This window comes from Hyperolius riggenbachi, chromosome 4, assembly GCF_040937935.1.
Source record: "Hyperolius riggenbachi isolate aHypRig1 chromosome 4, aHypRig1.pri, whole genome shotgun sequence".
NCBI classification, from domain to species: domain Eukaryota; kingdom Metazoa; phylum Chordata; class Amphibia; order Anura; family Hyperoliidae; genus Hyperolius; species Hyperolius riggenbachi.
The window spans coordinates 371996307-372018223 of NC_090649.1; the positions used below are offsets into that span (position 1 = coordinate 371996307).

General features: G+C 42.0%; 1 protein-coding gene across 1 annotated transcript in view; it reads right to left on the reverse strand.

Annotated features, from left to right (window-relative positions):
• Positions 1-21917, reverse strand: part of ACAT2 (acetyl-CoA acetyltransferase 2) — a 53924-nt gene that overhangs the window by 4167 nt on the left and 27840 nt on the right. The window contains exons 4-7 of the mRNA XM_068232029.1: positions 16714-16831; positions 13801-13944; positions 12634-12756; positions 7811-7965 (exon numbers count right to left, since the gene is read on the reverse strand). Of these exons, the coding sequence (XP_068088130.1) occupies positions 7811-7965; positions 12634-12756; positions 13801-13944; positions 16714-16831 (540 nt within the window). The remainder of the gene's footprint in view (positions 1-7810; positions 7966-12633; positions 12757-13800; positions 13945-16713; positions 16832-21917) is intronic.

Here is a 21917-nt window from a genome sequence, read left to right on the forward strand (position 1 = left end):
TCCTTGATCGGGCGAAGTAACATATTTAAAATGTGCATACTCCCCAAACTCCTATATGTCTTTCGGAATACACCGGTGCTGATTCCCAATCACATATTCTCCGAACTAGATAAACTTGTGGGATCTTTCCTATGGGGCCCCTCATCCTCTCGGATTGCTCTAAATAGCCTACAGTTACCTGTGGATAGGGGTGGGATTGAACTTCCCAAGCTCAAATTTTACTACTGGTCTGCTGTTCTTACTACTGTATATTGGTGGTTTGCCCAGTCCGATTACAATCCAGCCACGGTGCTGGAGGCGGCATTGTTGGGTTTCTTTAATGCCCTCTCTAGCCTTCCTTTTCGGGGGCCCAAAGCCCTTCCCTCATTAACCACCTCTATGAGGACTACCGCTGCTGTGTGGGAGATTGCGGGCAGGTATATGTCCCAGGCGGAGCAGTGGTCTCCACACACTCCACTCTGGAATAACACCAAATTGCGGGAATTTACTACTATACCCGACCCTTCTGCCTGGGCAGACAAAGGCATCCTTAAGCTAAGAGACATCACAGAGAACAATTCTATCCGTCAGTTTAATGACCTTAAACAATCATTCAGTCTACCAAACTCAATGCTATTTAGATATCTCCAATTACGCCACGCCTTCCAAACTCAGTTCAGAACAGTTGACCTCCTAGTGCAATCTCACCCCTTAGAGGACCTTTTATCCCATTCTGGTTTAATTGGGGTGACCTCTCAGATACACACTGTGCTTATTAACAAAGAGACTAATCTGAAGCTTAAATTTCTATATAGAACATACATTACCCCATACAAACTTTCCAAAATGAGACAAGGGGAATCTGGGAAATGTTGGAGGTGTCAGGAAGATAGAGCTGACTTTATACATGTATTTTGGACCTGTACTAGAATAAGGGAATTCTGGGCTGATGTTCACGACATGCTCTTTAACGGCCTAATACCCTATACTATCAAGGCCTTATTACTTGGGATTTTTGGGGAAATTGCACTCTCTGATAAGAAGTTATATCTAGCCCGTTTACTACTTATGTACTCCAAAAGAGCAATCGCTCTACAGTGGAAGAAAACAGCCCCACCAACACTAGCAGTCCTTAAAACAGAAATCAATCTGGATATCCCTATATATAAAGCTGTCTATGAAGCTAGAAAATCTACTAAAACATTTTATAAAATCTGGATATGCTGGTTGAAACTCTGTAATCTGGACCTGTAAATGATACACAAACCTTGGAATGTAACCCATATGTCAAGTACTGTATTTATACTGTCTGTATGCGCTGTCATGCTGAAGGGAGAGGGATTGGGCGGAGGGTGGAACGGGGAACCTGTTGGGTATGTTATGTTTTGCTATGTTCTTTATAAAACCAATAAAAAATGTTTTACACAAAAAAAAGACAGATCTAATACTGACAAAAAGCACATAGCATTTATTAGATTTATACCGTACACATAGGCCACAATATTTATTCTATATGGATGCTAGATGCTCCATGTAGTTCATGAACCCCTGCTTACCACCATTTAATGGGAAATCCTCAGTCTACATATTCTGAGCACTGTTGCCAGCAGCTTAATTTCTGTTAAAAGGCCCGCCCGTTAAAAAACAGGCGCTAGGTCACAGCCGCTACCCCAACAATGCGCGCACATACGTGTCCCGTTTGGTTGTTCTCCACCACTGTCTGAAGTATATGCACACAGGGAGCTGCTTGCTTGGCAGTTGTAAAAAGCTGTTATTTCCCACAATACAATGAGAACCTCTGAACCACACAGAAAACTATCAGATCCAGCCCTGTGTCCTAACTGTGAACATGCTTAGTACAAAAAAGCCAGGGACACACAACCATTCAGTTGATGACGCAGGGACGCTTGCATTTTATTTTATAGGAACACAAGGAAGATGTCCGCACTCTCGCTGGTATAGTCCAAGGGTCTTTATTTTAATCCAAATCGCAAATACAGACATTGGCTGACATGTTTCGGATAAAATCCTTACTCATAGCCTAAAACACTGACATCTTGGTGAGACATATATGCTGACAGAACCGCCCTTAAAGGGCGTGTACTTACACAATCATGGGAAGAAAGCTTCAACTCAAATTTAAGTTTAAAGGCACAGACCTAGAATCTAGTAAAGTATGTCCACCATAGAATTACACATAAAGTAAAATAACAAAAGATACAATAGCACAATTAAGATAATACAAAAATACAAAATTGTTAAAACGATATCAGTATACAAAGTTAATATCCCACCTGGCATTTAGGCCATTAGGTTCCCTAGTGCCCATCTGTAGAATCCAAAAGCCCTCTCTTATTCGTAATTTTTTATAAATATCACCTCGTCTAAGCGAGACCATAACCCTCTCTATCCCTTGAAAAGTAAAGCCCCTCATAATACCATCATGTTTCTCCCTGAAGTGTCTCGCCACATTGCTAATATTATCTGTCTTCCAGGAGGCCCCATTAAAATGCTCAGAAATCCTTTGCCTTAAACAGCGCGTGGTGCAACCCACATACTGTAGGCTGCAGAGTGTACATGTGACCACATAGATGACAGATTTCGTATTGCAGTTAATAAACTGTCGTAGGGGAAAGGTCTTATGGTTAGCAACGGACGAGACAGTACGTGAGGAGTGATGGTGAATACAAAAATTACAGGTGGAGAAGCCACACTTGTACGACCCCACAGTAGACAACCAAGTGGGCCGCACTGGAACAGTAGAGGACTGAAAAAGGCTAGGGGAAAGAGTGGACCCCAAAGATGGGGCCTTCTTATAGGCGAACCTACAACCTGGTTGGAGTACCTGATAAAGCTTGTCATCTGCATATAACACGGGGATGTATTTCTTGATGACCCCTATAACTTTATTATATTGCTGGCTATATGTAGTTATAAAATTAACAGAACTAGCATTAGAATCATGCACCAATGTACCATTAGGCTTGTCCTTCAGAAGTTGATCTCTATCTCTAGATACAGCAATTCTCTGGGCCCTATCTAAATCAGAATCAAGATAACCCCTCGCTCTGAATCGTGATCTGAGGGTTGAAAACTCCTGTGATGTGAACTCATCCGTGGAGCAATTTCTTCTTGCTCTAATAAACTCCCCAACAGGGACACCCCTGAGGGTGTGTTTCGGGTGGCAACTGGTGGCCTGCAGTAACGAGTTCCCAGCACAGGGCTTTCTGTAAGTCCTAGTGTCTATCTTTCCAGAGTCCCTTGATCCACAAAGCGTAATATCAAGAAAGTCTATTTGTATGTCATCGAAGGTACATGTAAAGGATAGATTGAAATTATTATCATTAAGGTATATCAAAAATTGTTGTAAAGCTTCATCTGTCCCCTGCCATATCAAAAGGAGGTCGTCAATAAAGCGACCATACCAAACAATACAATCAAAAAAGGGGTTCATCTCTCCAAAAATGCGGAGCTCCTCCCACCAACCCATGTAGAGGTTTGCGAGCGAGGGCGAAAACTTCGCCCCCATCGAAGCTCCGCACTTCTGGAGATAGAACCCCCCATCAAAAGAAAAATAGTTATGTGAAAGAAGAAACTCTTGTCACAGTCAGATCTGGGCTGTGATTCAAGGAGGGCCAATAAATTTGCTACGGTTTTCTCCAGGACACCCAAAGTCCTTGAGGATGAAATGGACTGATCCTTAAAATCTGTGTTTAATCATTTAGAACATCAGCTCACTAAAGAGACCAAGCTTTGGTGGGATCTCACCGCCCTTAAACAGTATGTGGCGGAGGGAATCATACCTCGTGGCCTTAGAATTAAAAAAATTCCTACCAATGTTTATTGTGATAGATTTTTGATAGAATGGAATGAGATTTTGTCTGATTGCTCGCTAAGGTTGATGAAATTATTTGTGATTTATGAGGAACAGAGACTTGTCGACCTCAACCTCGAGATTTCTCGCACGCGGGCAGAGATCGACAAGTTTTTTGACACAGAATTATATGATGAGTTAAATAGTCAGCTGAAAGAAAATGTAGCCAAATTGGAAACTACCATTATGAACCTAAAAAGGTCCAAATATTTAAGAGATGTGGCTGATTACCGTGATGGCCTTGTGTACGAGTGGGGCAGGTGGAACTCCCTAGGGAGGGGACGTCCAGGTGGACCACGCAACCCTAAACCAATTTTGAAACGTTCTCCCAAGACTCCCACTAAACGAGTCAGCTTCAGCTCCCCAGATGATTCAGATATTCAGTCTGATTTGTCAGATGTTCCGGAATATTCAGGTTCTGGTAATGATGGATTTTCACGATCTCAACCAGATCTGAACTCCCTCCCTTTAGACCAGGTGACACGTCCCAAACATCCCAAGAAATCCAAACGGAGATGGTACAGGCCTCAACAGACAACTATGGGAGGGTCGGGAGGAAGACACAGAGAGGGGGGAGGAAGCACAGGAAGAAGACAGTGGCCCATTTGCTTAATGTAATAAATATCTCTGATGCCACATTGTCACATGAGGAGATCTCACTTTTATCTAAAGGCTTGAACTTTGTTCCAGCCTGTAAATTTAACCTTTTTGATACACTTATGGATGTGAATAGGTTTATCAGAACACTTCTATTGAAAAAACATTTCCTTTCACAGTCTACTTCTAATACACTTTCTTCCCACATCTCTAACTTACTTTCACCTATTCTCCCGTTTCACAACACCTGCACATCTGTCACAGCACAACAGTTAGCATCTGAAAGCATGGGTCAGATTAGCGTAGAGGATGTGATTTTGCCCATACCCCTTAACCGTGAATACTACCCAGTCTATTGCAGATCTTCACCAGTGGAAATCTTTCAAGATCTGGTGGAAAGAGATTTGAAATCTTTGGCTGAAGCCAGCAGGATTAGGTACAATTTAACCCCCTTGGAGCGACAGGCACTAGATAATTTAAAGTCTAGATCTGACATTGTTATTAGAAATGCGGACAAGGGGGGGGGGGGCGGTGGTGGTCCTTAATGCTACTGATTACAGGGCTGAGGCCCTGCGTCAGCTTCAGGACCCGAATACTTACACGCGTCTTCCCACTGATCCCACCTTTGACTTCAAACTTGAATTTGATCAACTTGTGTCTATAGGAGAGTCTATGGGGTTGTTAAAGAAGAATATGGCAGATTTTCTTAAGGTTCGGAGTCCAGTCATTCCCATTTTCCATCATCTCCCCAAGATACATAAGCCGGCCTCTCCCCCTGAGGGCCGGCCGATTGTGTCCGGCATTGGCTCTCTTGGTGAGAGATTGGGGGAATGGCTGGACTCCCACCTACAGCCATTGGTCTTGAGGCTCCCTGGCCTCATCAAAGATACCAAGCATGTCCTCGCCTCCCTTGTTGATATACAATGGAAGCCACAATACAAGTGGGTTACCCTTGACATAAGAGCCTTGTACTCTTCTATTCCTCACAATTTGGCCACTGTAGCTCTGGAGTTTCATCTCTCTAGGTATAGCTCTTTCTCGGCTTCATTACAAGCTTACATTCTAGTGACGACCGAGTTTCTTCTTTCACATAACTATTTTTCTTTTGATGGGAGGTTCTATCTCCAGAAGTGCGGAGCTTCGATGGGGGCGAAGTTTTCGCCCTCGCTCGCAAACCTCTACATGGGTTGGTGGGAGGAGCTCCGCATTTTTGGAGAGATGAACCCCTTTTTTGATTGTATTGTTTGGTATGGTCGCTTTATTGACGACCTCCTTTTGATATGGCAGGGGACAGATGAAGCTTTACAACAATTTTTGATATACCTTAATGATAATAATTTCAATCTATCCTTTACATGTACCTTCGATGACATACAAATAGACTTTCTTGATATTACGCTTTGTGGATCAAGGGACTCTGGAAAGATAGACACTAGGACTTACAGAAAGCCCTGTGCTGGGAACTCGTTACTGCAGGCCACCAGTTGCCACCCGAAACACACCCTCAGGGGTGTCCCTGTTGGGGAGTTTATTAGAGCAAGAAGAAATTGCTCCATGGATGAGTTCACATCACAGGAGTTTTCAACCCTCAGATCACGATTCAGAGCGAGGGGTTATCTTGATTCTGATTTAGATAGGGCCCAGAGAATTGCTGTATCTAGAGATAGAGATCAACTTCTGAAGGACAAGCCTAATGGTACATTGGTGCATGATTCTAATGCTAGTTCTGTTAATTTTATAACTACATATAGCCAGCAATATAATAAAGTTATAGGGGTCATCAAGAAATACATCCCCGTGTTATATGCAGATGACAAGCTTTATCAGGTACTCCAACCAGGTTGTAGGTTCGCCTATAAGAAGGCCCCATCTTTGGGGTCCACTCTTTCCCCTAGCCTTCTTCAGTCCTCTACTGTTCCAGTGCGGCCCACTTGGTTGTCTACTGTGGGGTCGTACAAGTGTGGCTTCTCCACCTGTAATTTTTGTATTCACCATCACTCCTCACGTACTGTCTCGTCCGTTGCTAACCATAAGACCTTTCCCCTACGACAGTTTATTAACTGCAATACGAAATCTGTCATCTATGTGGTCACATGTACACTCTGCAGCCTACAGTATGTGGGTTGCACCACGCGCTGTTTAAGGCAAAGGATTTCTGAGCATTTTAATGGGGCCTCCTGGAAGACAGATAATATTAGCAATGTGGCGAGACACTTCAGGGAGAAACATGATGGTATTATGAGGGGCTTTACTTTTCAAGGGATAGAGAGGGTTATGGTCTCGCTTAGACGAGGTGATATTTATAAAAAATTACGAATAAGAGAGGGCTTTTGGATTCTACAGATGGGCACTAGGGAACCTAATGGCCTAAATGCCAGGTGGGATATTAAACTTTGTATACTGATATCGTTTTAACAATTTTGTATTTTTGTACTTTTGTATTTTTGTATTATCTTAATTGTGCTATTGTATCTTTTGTTATTTTACTTTATGTGTAATTCTATGGTGGACATACTTTACTAGATTCTAGGTCTGTGCCTTTAAACTTAAATTTGAGTTGAAGCTTTCTTCCCATGATTGTGTAAGTACACGCCCTTTAAGGGCGGTTCTGTCAGCATATATGTCTCACCAAGATGTCAGTGTTTTAGGCTATGAGTAAGGATTTTATCCGAAACATGTCAGCCAATGTCTGTATTTGCGATTTAGATTAAAATAAAGACCCTTGGACTATACCAGCGAGAGTGCGGACATCTTCCTTGTGTTCCTGTCCTGCTGTTCAGTATCCAGCACCTTGCACCAGGTATCAAAGGTGGAGCGGACTTTCTCTATCATACATTTTATTTTATAGCATTCATATCAAGTAATTATACAATGCCATCTTGACATTGTCATTTAGCGCACACACACAGCTCAAGCATACTGCTGGTGCATAAGCCAACAGGGACATCATGTGAGCACTTGTTATACAAATGGACATAAACGTGTCACTTGTTATGGTGTGGGCAGTTTTTGGCCAAACCTATTATAGTTTAATTATCATTACCAAATAGGTTATGAGGGGAGGGGGGGGGGGGAAACTAATCCAATCAGATCAATCCCATCAATGTGACTGGATAGGAGATTGTCCATTAGTTGTCCCAAGCGATCATTTCCGATCGATCATACAAAGAATCATTAGTAGACTATCATTTGGTAGTGGCCACCACTTTCCACAATACCTAGCAAGCACTAATCCTCTAAGGGAGGTGTTGCTACTCCCCTATTAAGGTGGCCACTACCAAATGATTGTGTGTGTGTGTCAATACAACATTTTAAAATCTTTTCTAAAATCGACTAAAGTTAATGAATGTAGATACTTACAGCCTTTCTAATAGCTGGTATAGGACCAACTCCCATAACTGATGGATCCAAACCAGCCTGGGCCGTTGAGACAATTTGTGCCAATGGGGTGAGATGTCTACGCTGTGCCTCAGATTTCTTCATAAGAACCACTGCTGCTGCTCCATCATTGATACCTGAGAATAGGATCTTATTATTATTATTATGTGCCACCTCAAACACCAACCGTTATTTTACTGAAGATTCTAATGAAGAAAAAAGGATTTAACTCCCAGACATAAAAACATTATCAGAACTGTAAGCTCACAAGTGTTCTTTTCCTTCTGTGTCTCACAACTGTGTAAAAAGGTTACTGGGAAACCTTTAGGATTGTACCCTGCTCCTGCATCGTGTGTTTTTTTTACTTTCTGATGTCCTGTCCTGCAGTACATGGGCACCAATAGAGTGAAAAGTAGGACATGGTGGTTTCTCCTTTTGGCTGTCTCCTTTGCGTGTCCAGTTTACTGAATGACTGTTAGTTACAGACAGCTCCAGGCTGGAAGTAAACTACTGAACATCTCACTTATTTTTTTACGGAATGCTCTAATCTTTGTGAATTGACATTTATTGAGGTATTTACTGCACAAGTCTGTAATTTACCTCATTAGTCAGTAGTTTTATTTTTTTCATGTACCTAAGTGAATTGACAAGATGTTAAAAGGTAAAACCTGCTGTTTTCTGCAGTACCGAATGAAGTAATGCTTAGTGAATTGAACCCTTAGTAGGAGAGGGAGAGCTCCCAGTGTAATCCCTGAGAAGACAACTGTGAAAGTGAAAAAAAATAAGAAAATGAAGCATACAATCAATCTTTTTGCTATCCTGGCTCCCAAAAGGTTATCACACTTCTGCCTGCACAACTGTCCAACCCTTAAAGCCTAGCCATGCTCAAATTGTACATTTTAGTTTTGAAGTGGAATGGGTAAGATTTAAATCCTCTTGAGTTTCTTCTGCTGTGTTCTGCAATGTTGCCGTGGTGGAAAAATATCCTCATTTAAGCTCTGTACATACAATAGACTGAGTGAAAATTTCTCAAGAGTACAGGCAAGCCCCTGTTGTCATTTCCCCTTCTATGAAGCGTATGTATTATTACTCCACCCGGTCAGTTGGGCAGCATTAAACACTATTTCCCCATGAGTCGTAGCAACGTGGAGGGAGAAGAAATTTGAGGTCTGGCTATAGCCAGTACCTGAATTACACTAAAAAAATTGTGCTGCATTGTTAAAGACGTAATAACATGACATCTATGGAAGCGCCTAAGTCAAATGCTACGCAGACTACACGCACTGAGAAAACCTGTCCCACTTCTGCACCCTGCCAGGTTCATCTGAGGTGAACAGCTATTGCAATTGCTGTAGCTGAGTGGCTCTTGCCTATCCAAACACCTCCACACTCCAAACAACAGGACAGGCTGACAAACTGTCACCTCAAAACTAACTCATTTCAGAAAACAGTAAGCTAGTATTTGTACAAGGCTTTAGTGTCCAGAATTCTTCAGGTAGGATGAGGAAAAGGTGGACCTCTGCCCAATTTTAACAGATTTCACCAGCTGCTACCCGTATCAGATACACGCCCTTGATGTTATAGAAACAAAAACAAATATATTTCTCCTCAATGGATTCAAACAAGCAAAAATGTTTTCAGTGAAGTTGGGAGTTAACCTATCCTGAGCTTCTCAAGGAAATTTTGTCTTAGTTGCTCCTATTTCTAAGCACATCCACAACTAGGGATGATCAATGAGATACAAATAATCTCTCCTTGTATTCAAATTTCATGTTAATATTATGCAGTTTGAATTTGGACCAATAAACATTGACAGGAAGTTATTCTGATTGGTCCTATTTCGAGCTGCATATAATTTACATTCTGTGTGAAGGATGAATTATTTGCATCTTGTTTAACCCATTCAGGTTCCGTCGTTTTCACGTGAGAAATGTTCACCTCCCATTCATTAGCCTATAACTTTATCACTACTTATCACAATGCACTGATCTATATCTTGTTTTTTCCGCCACCAATTAGGCTTTCTTTGGGGGGTACATTTTGCTAAGAGCCACTTTACTGTAAATGCATTTTAACAGGAAGAATAAGAAAAAAATGGAAAAATTCATTATTTCTCAGTTTTCAGCCATTATAGTTTTAAAATAATACATGCCTCCATAATTAAAACTCACGTATTGTATATGCCCATATGTCCCGGTTATTACCCCGTTAAAATTATGTCCCTATCACAATGTATGGCGACAATATTTTATTTGGAAATAAAGGTGCATTTTTTCCATTTTGCATCTATCACTATTTACAAGTTTAAAATAAAAAAAATATAGAAATATTTCATCTTTACATTGATATTTAAAAAAGTTTAGACCCTTAGGTAAATATTTACATGTTTTTTTTTTTTTATTGTGATGGTTTTTTTTTTTTATACTAAAAATTTTATTAGGGTACTTTTGGGAGGGTGGGAGGTAAATAGGGTTGCAACGGTATGAAAATTCACGGTATGATAACCGTCAAAAAGAATACCACGGTATGACGGTATTACGGTATACGGTATTACGCAATTATTCTCATTCCAATCTACCTATAAAAATGTCAAAAAAACAACAATCTCAAACAGTACCAAAAGTAAATCTCATTCTCCCCGTGTCACATGACTGCCTATGGCAGAGAGGGCAGATAATAAGGCCATTTGAAAGCACAGTAGGTTAATATGTGTGCTTCCATGAATCAGGAAGTAGAAACTGTGCAGATTTATTTTAGGATTTGTATCAGCTGTATCAGCTGTAACTAAGAAAGAAATTGCTGTTGCATATCTTTTTGAGCAGAGAGGACGTTTTGAGTTCAGGTCCACTTTAAAAATGCTGGTGGTGCACTTTACTATACACCTTAAAGTGTACCAGAGATGAAGCATTGTGAAAGTTTTATATATGCCTGCGGCTTCCTCCAGCCTCATCATGCGCACGGATCCCTCCCACACCGCCATCCTCAGCCTTTTCTATCGCTGGTATTGAGTCCGGTAACTTGAGCCAGTTGCGGCCAGTGCGTTCTCTGCAGCGGAGAATAATACTACGCAGGCATAGTAATATTTTCTGCCAGAGACGGAGGGAGTGCACTGCGCATGCGTAAAACTGGCAGCGACTGGCCAAAGTTACGGGACTCAGTAACAGCGATAGAAAAGGCTGATGATGGCGGCGTGGGAGGGATCTGTGCGCATGATCGGGCTGGAGGAAGCCGCAGTTACCTATAAAACTTTCACTATGCTGCGTCTCTGATACCAGAGCTGAAAAATAAAATGCAAATGGGTGGAGCGGACATGAATTAGGTGAAGTCCTGTGCTAAGCCACTGCGGACGATTTCTTTTAAAAGTAGGGGGACAGAGTAGAACGGGGGGAGCGGTGGGCATGAGGACACATGACATCACACAAACACACGTACATCAGGCAGACGCACACACACACTCACACACTGTACACACACACACGTGTACACACACACACACACTATACACACACACTATACACACACACACAACATCACAAACATATACATCAGGCAGACATTCATCCATCAGGCAGACATAGCTCAGGCATCACACACACATGCCATACATTACACTGTGGCTGCATTCAAACACAGCACCTCTCACACAGCAACATTGCTTATCTTGTGTCATAAGCTTCAGCTTGTCCACGTGCAGTGTGTCTCTCGCTCCTTCTCCCGGGCGGGCGGGCGGGCGGCATACTCATTTTCATGGGGGAGGAGAGCTGGACATTCCTTTGAACACTGATCTGTATCAGTGTTTATGTCAGCTCTGCAGTCGGGGGAGGCAGGGGGCTGCATACATCTAGCAGGAGGGAGAACGGGCTGTTGCTTTTTCTCATTTCCCGTATTTATTTAGGTAGGAATGACCTGGTGACTCCCCCTCTGCCTTTGTGGTACAGTCCACAATAAAAAACCACAAGCGGAAACATTGCGGGCGGGCGGGGGAAGGAAAGATCTCTGTGTGCTCTCCAGCCGTGGCCGCCCGCGTCATCACAGGACGCGTATCACCACCCAGCTCCTGCACTCATGTCGGCAAGCCTCCCGCAATCAGGAACTAGCTTTGGGAGCTTGCCTTCCTAACGGAGGGAGACGGAGAGCAGGACAATGCCGGAGCGGTGGCGGGGGAAACGGAAATGCAGCCTAAACCGGTATTTCCTAAAAGTGCTTACCGTGATTACCGTGCATTGTAAAACCATGGTATACCGCGATACCGGTAAATCGCGGCAACCCTAGAGGTAAACAATAGATTTATAATGTAAATGTGTGTTAATTCTGTGTTGTTGTTTTTTCCAGGTGTAGTATTACTTTTTGGCCACAAGATGGCGGCCATGAGTTTGTTTACATGACGTCACTCTAAGCGTAGCACGCGCTTAGAGTGACGCATCAGGAAGAAGACGGCCAGAAAAAGCTCAGCTTCCGAGAGAAGCTGTCGCTTTTTCAGCGGGGGAGAGGAATCAATGATCGGGCTCCGTAGCCCGATACATTGATTCCTTGGCTACCGAATCCGCGGCCGGGAGTGCGCATGCACGCGCACGATCGGCCGCGGGGGCGCGCGGTAGCGCACATGGTTCCTGGACGTAGAAACTACGTCCAGGAACCAAAATAGGTTAACATCTATCTCTATGCACAACTACTGAAAATACTTACTGCAAGTCCAGAAATATACTGTACTGTAGGCTTAATTTTATAGGGGTGGGACTTACGTTAAATTTCCCCTACTGCTTATTGCTGCAAATCTACCCTCTGATCAGATAAAATGTACCAACCTGAGGCATTAGCTGGTGTCACTGTTCCAGTTCCATCCTTAATGAAATAGGGCTTTAATTTTGACACAGCCTCTAACTTACAGCCATGTCGTGGAAATTCATCAGTTTTCACTACAGTGGGACCTGTTCAAATGTAAAATAAGTCAAATAAGCATGTGGTAAAGTTACAATATATATATATCTTTAAATCAACCATTTATTATTATTTGTAGCAAGAATAAATTCCCCAGATGAGCCATGTCTTGAGTGGTGTACAAAACGCAATCAAGGAATATCTCCATTAGATTTCTTTCACACTACAAAACATAAATCCAAAATGCAGCAATCTGTGCGGGTTTTTTTGTATACTTTTGTGTGCTCTAACAGAGCTACACTGCATGGGATTGGAAAAGCACTCAAAACTGGACAGCAATGCATCATTCGATGCGTTTAAGAGAAATGCATTACACAGCCTGGTAGGAACACAAAAATTGGCTGTTTAAGGCAACACTCAAGATCTAGGGGATTTAAGTGTGTCCTAAATGTATTCACCTAAAAATGTGTATATAGTACAAATGGACTTCACGTCACTTGCCTGCTAAATAGAATGTGAAAATATGGTCTAAAGTGTGTGTGTGTGTGTGTGTGTGTGTGTGTGTGTGTGTGTGTGTGTGTGTGTGTGTGTGTGTGTGTGTGTGTGTGTGTGTGTGTGTGTGTGTGTGTGTGTGTGTGTGTGTGTGTGTGTGTGTGTGTGTGTGTGTGTGTGTGTGTGTGTGTGTGTGTGTGTGTGTGTATTAGTATGATAATGAGGAGGACGGTGACCTGGGTTGGGATTCACACAAATAAACCAAGTGGTTGTAAAAACACGAAATCAATAATGATATTCATAATATACCACCACCACCATAATATACTAATATTCATTAGGAAAATTCTAAAAACATGAAAGTTAAAAATCACACAAATTGTGGAAGTACAAGGCCTGCCCCATTACATCAGTAACGGGTGATTACTTAGTGTGGTGCAGCTCCTGATTGGCCTGATGTACGAAGCTTCAGTAAATTTGCTGACTGCAACTAGTCTTGACGCTGGTGGAACACATCTGTTAGTAATGCCTGGCACAAGTTAAATCAGAAAACAATCCATGCAATGCATACAGTAATTAAAAATATTAAAAGGTATATTAACCTTTCCTGGAAGGCACCTCAACAGGAACAATTTCTTTATCAAAATAGCCGCTCTTTTGTGCATGCTCAGCTGCATTTTGTGATCGGACCGCTTGCTGGTCTTGTTCTTCTCTGGATATTTTCCACTGTTTGGCGACATTTTCCGCTGGAAGAGAGACAAAATAGAGTTATGCTATCAGGCAGTTCAGGAATAGATGGCATACTTAAGCAAGAAAAGAACAAAAAAATAACGTTGACTTGTTACAAAAAAAAAAAAGTTTGGCTCGACTTCTCTGGCTTAGAAGCCATACGTATTACAGCAGTCATTCCTCCTTCAGTATGTAGAGTTATGTTCAAGTCCTAGCACAGATATATGACCACGCTGCTACAATTCAGAGAAACTAGTAAGAATGCACATATAGCAGCGTGTAGGAGGGAGGGGACAAATTGTTAATTTCAGAACTATTCTCATGATGCAACAAGAGCTTTCCTTGTTCTGTTTATGTAACAGCATGCCATCTCAGCTACCTCTTTGGGATATGTCAGCACTGTTCTACTAACAGCCTAAAAGTTTGTGAAGCCTTTCAAATTATCTATATTTTTCCATGAATGACGTCAAAATCATTTCCAAACATGTCCTAAAAGTAGATTACGAACCTAGGTAAACCAATCAAGTAAATATGATATTTGGTCATGTGTTTATTGAAAAGAAAGGTGCTGATAGGAACAGCTTACGTTCATACATGTCTGTGTTCATCCCCCGACAGGACATTTAAGGGACTAACCAGGGTATCCCCTCCTTCCTCAGAGGTCAACAGGAGGAAGCAGTGTTGGAAAGTATCTCTCACCTCCCCAGTTCCTTTGGCAATTGGCCATCTCCCACCATTCCTAATGCAGCCAGCCTCCTATACTTGCATGTACCCGGTACACGTGATAGAGGAAGCAAACTGCAGTACACCCCAGAGGAGCGCCATAGCAACGGTAAGAGGTATTTATCAGCATTGCTTCCTGCTGCCAATTTGCAAAGGGAGAGGGGAGGGAAATTTGGGGGGGGGGGGGGGGGAGGGGGAGGGGGGCAGGACACTAGACTAACAGGTACAGCCATAATGGGTGAGAAAGGACACTAGACTACTAGGGAAAGCTATAAAGGGGGTGGGAGGACCACTGGACTACAAGTGACAGCTATAAAAGAGGCGGGGACACACTAGACTACCAGAAACAGTTATAAGGGGAATGGGATGGACCACTAGACTACCAGAGGAACATCAATAGACTTACAAGATAGGCTATAAGGATTAGAGAGAATGCTAGGCTAACAGGGAAAAGTCATACAGGGAAGAGGGACCACCAGGGAAAGCTATAAATGGGCGGAAACCACTAAACCATTAGAAAAAGTTTTAAGAAGGCGGGGTGAAAACCACCAGTCCACCAGGACAACCTATAAGGGGGAGGAGGGTTACCATTGAACCACCAGGGAAAGCTATAAGGGAAGGGGGACCACTGGACCACCAGGGAAAGTATGGGGGCACAGCACAAGACTACCATAAGGGATGCATAGTACAGGGCCATTGTAAGGGAGCACAACATAGGTGACACTATAGGGGATGCTATAATTTGGAATACACTTTAATAGGAGCACTAAAAAGAGACCTGTGGAATGGGGACATGTAATAACAGCCTAATATAGAGGATGCAACAAAAAATAAAACATGGGGTATTACATTGAAAGTATGGTTTAAATGACACTTGAAGTGAGATGGATATGGAGGCTGCCATATTTATTTCATTTTAAAGAGAATCTGTATTGTTAAAAATCGCACAAAAGTAAACATACCAGTGTGTTAGGGGACATCCCCTATTACCCTCTGTCACAATTTCGCCGCTCCTCGTCGCATTAAAAGTGGTTAGAAAACAGTTTTAAAAAGTTTGTTTATAAACAAACAAAATGGCTACCAAAACAGGAAGTAGGTTGATGTACAGTATGTCCACACATAGAAAATACATCCATACACAAGCAGGCTGTATACACCCTTCCTTTTGAATCTCAAGAGATCATTTGTGTGTTTCTTTCCCCATTCTGCTCTTATGCACTGAAGTTTCAGGCTGCTCGTTTCTTCCTGCAAACAGCTTTGCCCTTGTCTGTAATTCCTCAGTATGTGAAAGCCCAGCAAGCTCAGAGGACGATTTATCCAGCTTGTAAAAGATAAGAGAGTAGAGAGAAGCTGCCCTAATCTAAATAATACACAGGCAGTGTGCACAGAGGGGCCTGGAGGGGGGAGTTCATAGCAGAACCACAACACTGAAGAACTTGGCAGCCTTCCAGACACCGGCCGACAAGAAAGATACATTGATTTATTACAGAGACTGTGATAGTAGAAAGTGCTGCAGTAAGCCAGAACACATTAGAATAGCTTTTGGAACTTGTAGGATGATAAAAAACAGGATGCAATTTTTGTTACAGAGTCGCTTTAAACAAACAATTGCCTGGGGTCATGCTGATCTTTCATGCATTGGTAGTGTCTGAATCACACACCTGATTTGCATGCTTGCTCAGAGTCTACGGCTAAAAGTATAAAGCCCAATCTGCATAATACGATTCTTTGTGCGATTCGATTACGATTCTATTTACGATCCGATTAAATCCGACCTGTCCAATTGGGATTCTATTTAATTCAATTCGATTTGCCATTACAAAACAATGGCAAATCGAATTGAATCGAATCCCGATCGGACATGTCGGATCGTAAATAAAATCGTAATCGAATCGCACAAAGAATCGTATCGTGTAGATGGGGCTTTACAAGCAGAGGATTCTCTTTAATAAATTCACAGATTTTCCACAGGAAAAAGGATCAGTATGATATGAACACTAAGAATTTAGTGGATTTCATGGCATATTGGCAATTACTACAAGTTAATTCTGCAATCATCTTACCAGTGACTCCCATGTGGTATTTGTAAAAGGAATCAATGAGACCATCACAAAGTATGCTGTCTTGTAACGAGACATCCCCAGCTTTTACACCAGCTCGCATGTGGACCAAATGAGGAGCCTGAAGAACAATAGTTTCATTAAAACTCACCAATCAACCATTGAGAATTTTTCAGTACAACATGTGATTGAATAGAAAATGATAACGCCCCCCCCCCCCCCCCTTTGAACTTCCCGTAACTGCAACACTGACGTCAGGAAGTGAAAATCTCAATCGCTAATCAAAAACGCTTACACAAAATCACTCAATGCTCAGAAAACGCCAGGAATCACTTGTAAAAAATTGCACACAAAAATGCTCAGCGCTTGCGATTTATAATGTAAACAAGGCTTCATGGTAGCCATGGGCTACTTTGAATATTTTTCTCAGCAGAAGGTCCCACTCAGAATCTAAGCTAGCATGTTCTTCAATATACAGGGGAACGTCTGTGGTCGCTTCTTCTGAAAAAAAGAGCCCCTTTTGGGTCAATATGGTGCTATTATTATCCTTGCTTGACTGATCCATAGCTCGGACCAGAGCATGCACATGTCAACTAAAAAGTGCCCTGGCTCTACTCTACTTGCAGCAGTGTGCCCTATCTTCCCTCCACATTATAGCTGCAATATGAAGCACTTCCAGCACAACGAGATGAACAATGCCTCGTGCCTTGTTACTAAACTCCCTGGGCTGCAAGGGTTGTTCTGTGCCACCTGGCATGACCTGTCAGAAAATTACAAAAGGATATCAAACCTGAACCTTACAGTGAAAGAGATTACATCTTATACTGAATAATAGGCAAGGTATTAAAAACAGAAATTAGAGACACAATCAAAATAAAAACCTGCAAGTTTTTAAAATTACATTTTGAAAACTAGAACTTCAGAACAATTTAAATTCAAGAAAACATCAAAGGTGACAAACTGGTATTTCTTGGAAAATCTAAAGAGCTTTGACGGATTAATGTCAAGTAAGAAGGAAATCTTGATTAGCGGTTGTTGAGGATCCCTGTCGTTCCATTATTTTTTTCTATGTCTTTTTGGAAACGTAGTAAGGAATCAGCTTGTAATACCAGTGATCTGCAAACTTGGCACTCCAGCTGTTAAGGAACAAGTCCCATAATGCATTGCAGGAGTCTGACAGCCACAGTCATGATTCATAAAGGCAAATGCATTGTGGGACTTGTAGTTCCTTAACAGCTGAAGAGGCAAGTTTGCAGATCACTGTACTATACAGACAATGGCATGAGAATGATAATTTTAGATCTACAGTTCTTGTTGGAATCAGATTAGGTTTAAGGTACTAATGGGGACAGAGCAAAATACTATATATACACACACATTTAAAAAGTAATGGAGTTACACAAAACATAGCAAAATTTTGTTATACGCAAGCTAGATGGTCCTCACCCAAGCTGCTATTTGTCTTCCAAGAATCTAGCATGCACACAACCCCCACCCGAGGCATCGCCATGATATCCAGACTGCTAGATCATCTCTCACTGTTTTTTCTCCTTGCTGTTTGACTTCAGAAACGCGTAGTTCGGAAACCCGAACACACACATTCTGCACTGAACTGCAGGATAAGGTGTGTTTCATACTTCCTCCTTCCAAGCAGGAAGGAGGAACTATTAGAATTAAATGAGACACATTTGTCCTGCTGTTCCATGCTGAAATGGTCCTGAGTGCATGTGTTCGAGTTCCAAACCACACATTGCTGAATTGCAATAACAACACTACTTCTTACCTCCATCGTGCGCTGTACCTTCACCCCCCATGCACAACAGCAGTACAGAACTCAGCCCCAAACAGTAAATTGTGCAATGTGTACACAATTTAAGAGGAATAGAGACCAAGACGGTCTGGGTTATTTCCTAAGCCGCAACAGAGGAGAACTACCCTATTATTATGTATGTACACACACACACACACACACACACACACACACACACACACACACACACACACACACACACACACACTGCCCGCAGGAATCAGGACTTACAGTGCCACTGAAACAAAAAAAAAATTATGACATAATGAATTGGTTGTGTAGTACGGATAATTAATAGAACATTAGTAGCAAATATTTTTATTTTCAGTTATATAGTTGTTGTTTTTTAATAACATTGCATCATTCTCTAATATTTGCAATTTACACACTAGTCAGCATCCTAAATGATTTCACAGAACAGGCTAATGACCTTTTGAACTTTCCTCTGCAGGAAAAAACAAAATTCAGTGACAGACAATTTGTAGAACCAAACCAGACATTGATCCTCTTCTGATGCTATTTCACTATATTCCACCTCAATCCTCCTCCTCGGGAGGTTCCTCGACTCCTCAGGTTCATATGTCAACATTAGCACATTTAATATTAATGGCTGCCCGAAAGGCGATTCTCAATAAATGGATCTATCCTAGTGTTCCCACAGTGTGGGATGTTAAGGAGGAACTTATTCATTTATTCAGAATAAATCGGCTGGATGCTCTGATGCATAAAGATAAAAAAACAAAATCTTTCTTCAAAACGTGGAGACAGTTTATATTGAAATCCTTCACCAAGAAAGAATTAAACGAGATTGTATCTCCTTTCAAAGATACTAAGTGGTACTTAACAGAACAATTAATGGGTACATTGGGGAGATTAGTAAAAGTGTACAGAGGCGCCGGAAGAATAAAAATAGATAAAACGTATAAAATTGATCTGGTTGCGGTGGTGGACCAGCCAACCAAAAGCAGACAAAACGGCTGTCGATTTTCAAAACATCTATACAGTTTATTCAATTACTCCCAGTACAAAAAGTCGCAACGCGTTTCGCAGGCCGGAACCCGCTTCTTCAGGCAATAAGGGACAGGAGCAATACACTGGAAAATGACAGAGATACGTGGCAAACATCAGAATACTATGTGTGGTACAATTGTATAAGTACAGTATGTTATATAAACACATAGTTATTATAGCGTGGACGGTAACAACATGCATACATTTTCAATGAAAGGTATACTATTACATTGTGATCTTTTCTCAAAAAGGTGCCATATTGGGGTGGTATAGTTAGTTATGGAATGATCTGGGTTTCTTAAATAGGTCTATATGCTTATGTATCTGACTGTTAGTTTAGCTGTGTTAGTATTTTGCCTGGGGGGAGGATATATGTGTGGGCTGTGCTGCCAGGGTGGGAATTACTGATTGGTGAGCAGAAATAGCTAGCTGTGAAGAGAGCATAGTGCTAATGGGTGAGGATTCCTGTAATAGGTCTGTATAGGCGTGAGAAGGACGGAGTAAATCACTTACCAGCGTGTAGTCTAAAGCGATGCTTGGCACCTCTGTGCCGGTACTTAGTGAGCGTGGGGTTTATGAGGGAAACTGGGGAAGTGGTGGATGACGTGGCGTGAGCGGGGCGATGCGGAGGAAGTGATTGGGCAGCTGGGTTAGTTTCGCCAATGTGGAGGGGGTGGGCGTGGTCCGGATGGCGGCTGCTGTCAGAGAGTATCGCCGCGCTCGATGAATAGAGGCGCGCGATGAGTGGTGGGGCGGGTGTGACGTGGCCCTAGCCTTATGCGCATGTGTGCGCTATGTGTGTTGACAGTGTGGAGCGCATCAAGCTCCTCCGATTCAATGGCAGACATTTTGGAAAAGGGAGGGGAAGGGGTGAGATGAATGGCAAGTTGCCCATATTCATTAAGTATGAGAGATATATATACACTAGTCAGATGCTTACTATACATACATACAGTGTGTGGTTGTTTTGAAAGGATTCTTCCCTTTATTATAGAATTTTCTGTAAGTGTGACAGTACATGTATCTAGTGTTATTAGATCCCGAGCGCTGCTGCCCTCTACTGGACCAGATATAAAAACAGTATCAGAGTTCACCTGAATCTAGAGATACTCCCTCTGTATTTGTAAAGGATGTTCTAGTAAACATTAAATGACCGTTAGTGAGTATTATTTCTGTTGATACAAGAACATTCAAATTACGAACATGAGGACCTTAGAAGCGTATATATCCGTGTACATAACGACATGAGTCTGCGCACGGGTGCCAATATAACATATAAAACAGCACATAGATTACGTTAAAACAGTATTCATACCGCTTTGGCCATACTAAAAAATTATCTATATTTAGGTAACATTGCACATAAAAATACGGTATACAATAAACATAAAATTACAGTACAACTGAAGAGTATCTGTTTTCTAAAAAGAGAGGACGGATAAAAATATGATATGTAATATTTTAATATTTTAAGGGATGGTTAGTTAATAGATTTTTTCCAGTTGTTCATTAAGACCCCCTGGAGTAAGAGATTTTAGGATTTGGATCCAATACATCTCACGTGATTTGAGAAGCTCAAACGAGTTGAATTGGTTTTGTGGGATGGTATCAATAAGTGTGATGTGGAAAAGTTCCGGATTGCTGTCGTGGTGGGTGGTGAAGTGTCGTGATACGCTGTGGAGGGGGTATTTTTTGAGTATATTCCTTTTATGTTGTCCTATTCTGGATCTCGCAGGTTGAGTGGTTCTTCCCACATACTGGAGCTGGCAAGGGCATGTGATGATATAGATTATATATTTTGATTCGCAGTTAATATGGTATTTAATCTGGTGGTCTGTTTTGGTGACCTGGGATTGGAAAGTTGCGGTCTGGTGGATGAATTTACAGGCAAGGCATTTTTTATGATTACAAGGAAAGGATCCCGTGGGGGACCCTATTGGGATTAGGGTGGGGTCGGGATGGGGTATGCGTAGCTTGCTTGGAGCCAGCATACCGCGCAGGTTGGGGGCCCTTTTGTAGGTGACTGCTGGTTTGGGGGTCAGGATAGAGCGGAGGTGGGGGTCCTGTAATAAGATTTCCCACCTCTTGTTCAATATATTGCGAATTGATGAGTGTTGAACACTGTACTTCGTGATGAACCGGGGTGTGTCATTAGTCTGGGAGTTGGAGGTGGAGCGTGAGGGGTTCTGTAATTTCGCTTTTTGTTGTGCGTCTTTAAGTAATTTTTTGGGGTATCTGCGGTCTGTGAATTTTTTGGTTAAAATTTTTGATTGGGTGTTGTATACCTGTGTCTCTGTGCAGTTACGATAGATCCTTCTATATTGACGGTATGGGGTGTTTTTGGTCCAGGGGCGATGATGAAAACTATGGTAGTGTATGTAGTTGT